The sequence below is a fragment of the Pygocentrus nattereri genome, chromosome 10, assembly GCF_015220715.1.
Source record: "Pygocentrus nattereri isolate fPygNat1 chromosome 10, fPygNat1.pri, whole genome shotgun sequence".
NCBI classification, from domain to species: domain Eukaryota; kingdom Metazoa; phylum Chordata; class Actinopteri; order Characiformes; family Serrasalmidae; genus Pygocentrus; species Pygocentrus nattereri.
The window spans coordinates 38,038,170-38,046,600 of record NC_051220.1 but is presented as its reverse complement, the minus strand read 5'-3'; the positions used below and the strand labels follow the sequence as shown (position 1 = coordinate 38,046,600).

Below are 8,431 nucleotides of genomic sequence, written 5' to 3'. Positions count from 1 at the left end.
TTTGTATCTGGGTTTTGTTTCCTACTGCCATCAAAAACAAAGACCGTTAACTGCAGTACTATCAAACAAAGGCATCAGCCGTGCCTCAGAAGCCCTCAGCTTGACCTTGTAGTGACCGCAGCATTGTCGGTTAGGCTTTTGAAGTTGAATAACCATTATGAAGGAAGAGAAAAAGAGCAGCAGCCACTCAGGTCACATAAAATATAAGCAAGTGTCTCAAGTCGGAGCCAGTTGGACGGACCTCACTGAACTATTGAGGAAATGTATTAACCGCCACAGCGGGAGAGAGACAGAGAGAGAGAGAGAGAGAGAAAGGTTACTGACCTCCCCAGCAGCACCTGACTTGGACTTGAGTCAGGTTGTGTCCTGGCTGAGGCATTCAGGCAGTGCTTAATGTGGAGGCAATTAGATTATTAGTGCACCAGATGGCGGTTACATAGCTAGATAGCTATTCAGTGATAAGCTTTGTAAGCCCCATGAGGACTAGCTCTCCCCTTCTCTCTTCCTCTCCAGTAACCCAATCTCAGTGCCACTACAAGGCCATGGTTTTTGGCTCTCTTGATTGTTATAGACAACATGTCATTTGTTTTTGTCAGTGTCTCCTGCCAGTGTCAGTCTATATTGACTCCAATCAATGCCCATTTTTTCGAATATTTGTGGAGACAGATTACTTACAGCTTTTAGATGGATTATAACTAACTACTGCATTAATAATACAGCCTAATACACTGTAGAATTTACTATGCTAATAGTATAGTGTAAAACTGTAGAGTATACTGTACTAATAGGACAGTATAACACAATACTACAGTGGAAACCTTCAGAGAAGGCCTGATGATTTCTGGGAACTACAAATGCATGTTTAGTACATAGAATCATCAGAATGTTTGTTGTATTTAAATCCTTAAATTCAAAGTATTACGGTAACACTCTGATTTCATTATTAGGTTTTGGTTGGGAAAAAGAATAAATTATTGAACCATTTCAAGATCTCATCGGTTAGGCCTTCAAGGAGCTGAACTGAAGCCTAATGCATTATATTAACCACCAAACTAATTAGGAAGTGACTTAATTTCACATATTTGATAAATAGATGTAACCAATATAATAATAATAATAATGATAATGTCTATTATAATATACAATGTGAACAAATAGTAATTGTATACCACTGTACATCAATAGCATAGTGTAACACCATAGAGTATACTATTCTAATAGTAAAGTATAAAACAGAATACTATATTAATGTTAATAGTATGGTATGCTTTATAGTATTATACTAGTATAACACTGTACAGTATACCATACTAATTGCATAGTATAACACCGTAGAGTATACCTTACTAATAGTATGGTACATAGTAATATATATATAGTAAATAGTAATAACACTACAGTGAAATATTCTAACAGTACAGTATATCATACTAATAAGTTTAAAAAATAGTGTCTTTCTGATTTATTGTAATAGATCATAGAATATAATTTTAAAATCCTATTTAGATGAATACTTTGCTATTTTATGTGAACTTTACACTTGAAAACAAACATCTGCCTACACCTACTGTAGAGCATCCTGTAAACTGGACTATAGAAATGATAATGTAGAAACATCGACTCCTGAAGAAAAGAGAATTGTAACTAAATTAAATTGAACTCATTCCTGATAATGGTTGATGCATATGATCTAAACATGTTAGAGTAACTCCCAGAAATACAGGAGGTCATTCTATTTGCATCACGCTCATTGGCTGTGTGTGTGTGTGTGTGTTGAACCTTCTCCACCGCTTTGCCTTTCACGCAAAGGGATCACACACGAAGGTGCGTGCTTTTTCAATTACCCCCGCTCAGTAACACTTCAGAGTCTGTGAGCTTTAAATAGTGACTAAAGGACACTTTAAACAACGACACATGTTCGCATGAACTGTCAACATTACATTTATTATATTTATGACAGAGCTCTTGTTACAAAGGAGATGACAACTGGTAAAAAAATACATATATGACTGAAGTAGCATGGTGTGTGGCACGGCATGAACACATTCCCTTTTTCACAAGGCAGGAACAGAGCGTCTTTCTCAGCTTTATATAGTGCATCTTATGGATCATGGACAATAAATACTGTACAATAATAAATCTAATAACAGACATGACATGCCAGACACTTTACATTACATAAGAAAACGCTTTAAGAATGCAGCATTTGTGTAATTCTTCCCTTTACAATAATGACACAAATTATTATTTTTTTTAAAAAATGTCTGTAAATTGTACATTACAGATATTATTCAATATATGATAGTATATACAGAGATATATCCACTTATTTCTCTTAAATAAAGTGCCTTTCTTTCAGAAGTTTCTTAAAAGTGACACACAATCTTATCAAATATTCCTGAAAGACCATGAAGACGTAAACTTTTCACCAAACGATCTGTAGTGGAGAGCGAGATACGAGTCCGTCCGTCTCATTGTCCATGGATCCTCACTCTTCAGCGCTCTTTTCTCCTCCCAGCCTGATGATTAGATCTGAAGGCTCACGTCCAACATTCTAGAGAATCCATGCGTTCTAGCTTTAGTTGTTTCAGCACGTTTGGTACTGCTGGCAATGGTAGCGTAATACAGAGTCTTTATTGTAATATAAAGCAATGAAAACCTGCTCTAGTCTACATTCTCTATCCAAGTCTTGTGCTAAAATGAAACAGGAGTGTAAGGCTGGCACTGCTTCAAAGAAAGCCCCCACACTCAGGCCAAAGTCAGTACCCAGTGGAGTAGATAGTGGGCTTTGCCCCCTTTACGCTGGCCGCACCCACGCCTCCTGGCCAGGGCACATACCGCACAGCTCCTGGATTCCAGGGTGCTGAAACGAGAGGCAAACATGCCATAACAGAGTGCAGAGGGTGCTCACGAAGAGAGATTAAAGCTCTTTCACAGCTGCACTGTATGAGATTGTGTAGGGCTGGAATGCACCGTTAACTCACAGAAGATGCACTCGTGGCTTAAAGGAATACTTCGCCCAAGCGTGCTAATTTGCCTAGTGGTAAATGTCAGCTAGTAGCCTCCAACTGACTTATCCATGTTCTGCCTACAAATGCCTTATATCATAGCAACTGTTGCTAGGTTGGACAAGCTATGCAGAACACTGATAAAAGCAGCATTCAAACTGTAGAGAAACTGGAGCGCACAAATAACTACATTTAAGTGTTGCACATTACAAATTATCTTCATATTGTATGTGTGTGAAAGGTCATCACACTGTTAGGGTAGAGATGTTTTTACCGTTGTGCAAGGTTGCTAGTGGTGGCAAATCTATCATTGTTATTTCTGACCTGCCTAGTACAGACTGGTCACAAGTAGGGGTGGGCAATATAACCAAAATAATGTCACAATACTTCAAGACATTTTCTCACAACTTGCATCACGATATTACTTTTTTCTGAGGTTTGCTATGTTAAAACAACAAACAGCTATGAATACAATGATTTTTATTTGTCTAAATCCTATCAAACAGGACTAATTATGCTCCTTTTGTAATTAAACAGACAGTGGTTTAGTGTCAAATAAGCACTAATAGTATGTTTAAAAATGTACTGTGACTAAAGGCTGCACTATGTCAGTTTTGGGGATTTGGAGACCTCTCTGGTAGAGATGTGTAATTACACGCAACATGTGGAAGAACATTTTATGATGTAGGTTTTACTTCAGACCCCTTCCCGGAGTGGATGAATTTGATTGTGAGCATGTTGAAAGAGAATTCAAGGAGAACTATAAGTGAATATCATCCTATGACTATCATCATATCTTCATTAGAATAATGCTGATTTAGGATCAACACTGAGCCAGGGCTTCTTTTTGAGCTTGTGTATGCGATTTAATTCGTAGAGACATGTGCTGTTGATGGTTTTTTGAAAAAAATCTACACATAGCACCAAAAAGGTTTTATTGTGATGATATCAAGCGTGTAACAATAGAAGAACCCTTTTGGGTGCTACATAAATCCCTTTTCAAAAAGGTTCTGTATCGAACCATATCCAACATATCTCCATCAATCTGAAGAACCCTTTCATGATGCAAAGAACGCTTTAATCATGCAAAAGGTTCTTTGAGTGTTCATGATTCTATATAGAACCATTTCCTTCACTAAAGAACCCTTGAAGAACCATCATTTTTAAGTGTGTACAATGTCAGCTTGGTAGTGCAGCTACGTTATGTACAGTTTAAACAAGCACACTACAATTTCTAATTGGGTTGGGTTGAATGGGATTTTGGCTAATGTTCTGTAAAGCTTGTCCAACCTAACAACAGTTCCTACAAAAGACAAAGAGTTGTGTGTAGAGCCTGGATTAAATTAGCATGATATCACTGGCATAATGCTCATTGATGGCTATAATATTTTGTGCACTGCTGGTAACATTAGCATTTCTGACTGCACAATTTTTTGACTCATCACAGAAACCATTTACCAATGATGCGCTGAGTCTGTAAGGCTGTCAGACATCTCTACAGACAGAATATTACTAGAGACTAAATCTGAATAAAACACACTGTCTATCTTAGACAGCGTATGTGCTGGAAGAAAAAAACCAGCTGTTCCAGTGTAGCCCAGATAGGACATTCTGCACTGTAAGATTTTTGGGGTGGGGCAACACTGTGTCTGAATTCACTCATTAAGATGTCACTTCACCAAAGGTGGATGTTTTTACTGCGGTATGGAATAGGCCTCTGTCAACACGGCTTTGTGCGGCAAATCCCCGGCATTCTGTTTCAACATCTCACAAAGAGACAGATCATGATAAACGCCCAGTCTGAAAGGAGAAGGTTTAGCTGTAAAAACAACATCCCATACAAGTAGGCTTTGATTGGAGCTCACTGATCAGCAAGGGCCTGCAAAGCACGCTTTGTTTATATAGATGTAAAAAAGTTGCTCCACAAGAGCCCCTCCCACCTTAAGACAAAGCCCCCATCCATCAGCTAGGCAAAGACACCCTCCACTGAATGGTCAAAATCACTGTCTCAGACTGCGGTTAGCACAAAAAGTTGTCAAATCAATCCAATGTGTCCTTAAAGGGGAATTTCACAGCTTTATCTCAAAAAATGAGATGTAACTCATTCATAGTGGTCTGACGTGAAATGATTTATTGTAAAGAACTAGCTGAGTTCGATTTCTTTACAATGTCTACAAGACAAATATAGCCATTATAGTGCCTGCTGTCCAAAATGACCAGTTTTTCAGTGAAATGTTGATAAATGTTGGTGAAATAGTGGTGCATTTGAAAAAGACTGTTTATCTTGCTTTATAACGCCCCACATATACCTCTCCATCTTTTTAACAAGAGCATCAGGCTGTATATTTGTTAGTATTTCACATAATAACTTTCCAAGATGTAACTTTTAGAGGCACTATACACTTCAAATGATGTCTGGTTCCTCTCACCACCCCGTAAACAACACTGCCTTGGTAAGTTTCTCTAGAGCATCACATTTCACATCAATCCATTCTGAATGACTTTGTTTACATCTTTATGAAAAAAATAAAAATCTGTTAAATTCCCCTCGAAAGGAAAAATAACAATTAAGTTTTGAGAATTGAGTTTATGCTTCTCTCAAGTCGTTGCGCTTTGATGGACATAAGACATTGTCTGATAACCTAATTATGTTCCAGTGTCATCTTCCCTAAAAGCATATCAAAAATCGAATCACTCAGTCTAAATATCTCAGCCTATGACACCACATGTGAATGCATCTGGGGTAACAATATACAGGCTCCAAAGAGTGGAACTATTCCATGAAATATGTTGAAGCCGATGCGCACGCGGCTCTGGGGCTCGTGTTTGATTTGTTTGGATTGATCTCGCCTGGGCTGGAGGGGGGCCAGGACCGAGCTCTGAGTCTAAGACAACAAACGAGCATTCTGCTTGGATTCACTGCAAGTTTAGCAGCTTGAGTGGAATTCCTTTCATGACACATCTGAGTCTTTCAGCACACAGTAGAGAAAAAAAGAGCCATACGAATCCAATAAATGCAGTGAACTTATTCCAGAGGATGCCGTGTTTGAACCCCCACAGAGCCTTTTAGCATGATTCTGAACCGGGGTGTATAGAGAAGAGTCTGCAGACAGTCGTTACATCACTTTCTTCCCTCTCAGTGTGCTGGAGCAACTTAATCCGATGTTATTTAGTATAGCTGTATATAAACAGTAGGTTCTCTGATCAGGCATCCAGGTGTGAGTTCATCTCCATAAACCCACATTCAGTTATGGACAGCTTTACAAAAAGTGGGACAGTTTGAGATCATGTGGCTTTGCGCTAATTCCACTCATGTCCTTTCAGTTTGGCTGCACACGGTCCTCATCCCTTTGACTTTTCATGCAACGAAGTTCCATCAAATACTGAATTTCTGTCACTCCATTATTCCTATAGCTCCATATTCAGATGTAGCCGGACTTGACCTCCATAAAAGTGGCCCAGTCTGTAAGTAGACACTTATGCTGCAACAAAATTTCTATAGCTCCATATGCAGTTGCTACCAGCCCAGTCAAAGTAGACAGCCTTATTTCCATAAAACCAACTGTAAAACACTCCAAGATCAATCCCACCCTTCGCTTCCATTATAGATACTGCAGCTTAGTGTGGCTTTCAATACTCTCTGGCCTCCTCCAGCTCATTCATATAGACATCCTCCTGAGGGTTTTCCGCACACTGCAGACCGTTGTTAGGAGGTCGAACAGAATGGAAGCGGCTCCAGTCCCCCTTGCACAGAATCCAAGGCAAAACGTCCACCTTATAGTGCAGCTCTGGCGAGAACTCTGTGCTGATGAGGTTGGGCGCTCCGGCCCCTTTGCCCCGCGTGATGAGCTTCATGTGGTCGTCATAGCAACAGTGCTGAGCGGCCAGAGTAGTGCTGTCAAAGGACAGCATGGAGCGCACGCAGAACTTGGCCGACGGCTTGTAGATGTCCAGGCGCTCTTTGGGGCCACTGGCATCTCGCCACCGGTAGGTCTTGCGAAGTTTCTCATCAAAAATGTTGACGGCGCTGTACACCACCTCAGAGGGGTAGACGCAAGGGCAGCTGGGTAATTCGGTCAGGACCTGGTGGAGGTACTTCTGTAGGAAGTCATTCTTACAGTTCAGCCACTTCTCACAGCTGTCCATATCTGTGGAGAGGAAACAGAAACAGAACCAATACTGATACCAATACTGAAGCCATATTTTTAAAAACTCAATATTTAAAGATATGTTTTGAATGCCATAAAGAAAAAAGTGCTTAAGCCTTTACTTTATTAGCACCCTGGGTTTGTCAAAAACACTTGTGGCTATAATGTATAATATATAATAATGCATAATTTCTGCTGGCTTGCATATGATATTTTCCACAATGTGTTACCATCAAGCTGAAAATGATGGGCTGGGATTAATACTACACAGCTCTACACATGGACTTGTAACAAGGCTACTTACATCCAGGTAGATATACAGTAAATAATTTGAATATTACTAAATTCAAAACAAAACTGGGTTTTTAAATAAGGTTAACTTCAGTCTTCTTTAGTGAGTTTTACTTCGTACACACACTTGTGTGACTGCAAACTTCCCCATATTTTTAAGACTGAGCGATTTGTGAGTTTTCACTTTGTTTGATCGAGGAAAAAGTTCTGGGACCTCTCTTTGTCATGCTGTGGCTGGCTGTATGCTCTGTATTTGTTTACCTGCATCTCTCATCCAGAGACCATATCATTTGACCAGCGCATGACGGCATAGTAAGACCTTGTGAAAGAAAAGCTGCTCTGGTCTCAAAATCTCTGGCACAACTGCAGCTTGTCTGACTAAAATGCAGTCATGGTATTTCAAAGGTTCTCTGGGCCAACAAAGAAAAGGGCCATCCAGATTGTTACCAACATAAAGTTGAAAAGCTAAGGTCTCTCCTGGTACAGGGGGCTATATTAGTGCCCTTGGCATGTGAAACTTGCAAATCTATGAAGACACCATTAACACAAAGACATCTACACATTTTGGAGTAACATGCTGCCTTCTAGATGACGTCTTTCTCAGGGATGTCCATGCTTATTTCTACACAACACGAACCACATTCTGTAGGCGTTACAAAAGAATGACGTGTAATCAGAGAGTGTGGGAGTTAGACTGGCCTGCCTGCCAACCATATCTGTCCCATTGAAAACGTGGCACATTACAAAGTTCAGTACAGTTATAAAGCTGAAATTTGCATTATGGAATAATGGCAATAAATTATACTATGAAAACTAAATAAATTGGAGTTTTCAGCTCCCAAATGATTATTGCATGTTGTAAGGTAATGTAAATATGTTGCAGACATGATCCATTTCCTTTTACTTTTCGGCAGGCATAAAATACCAAATTTGACCAAAAAACTAAAATTCATATGGTAAAACATCAATTTCAAGTAATACAAA

The 8,431-nt window shown here is 39.4% G+C and overlaps 1 protein-coding gene across 1 annotated transcript in view; it reads right to left on the bottom strand.

Moving 5' to 3' along the window:
* Nucleotides 1-4,069: 4,069 nt before the first annotated feature.
* The window catches only part of ism2a (isthmin 2a), a 48,244-nt gene continuing 43,882 nt past the window's right edge, over nucleotides 4,070-8,431 (bottom strand). Inside the window, exon 6 of the mRNA XM_017686668.2 lies at nucleotides 4,070-7,156. Coding sequence (XP_017542157.2) covers nucleotides 6,639-7,156 — 518 coding nt within the window. The 3' untranslated portion in view covers nucleotides 4,070-6,638. The remainder of the gene's footprint in view (nucleotides 7,157-8,431) is intronic.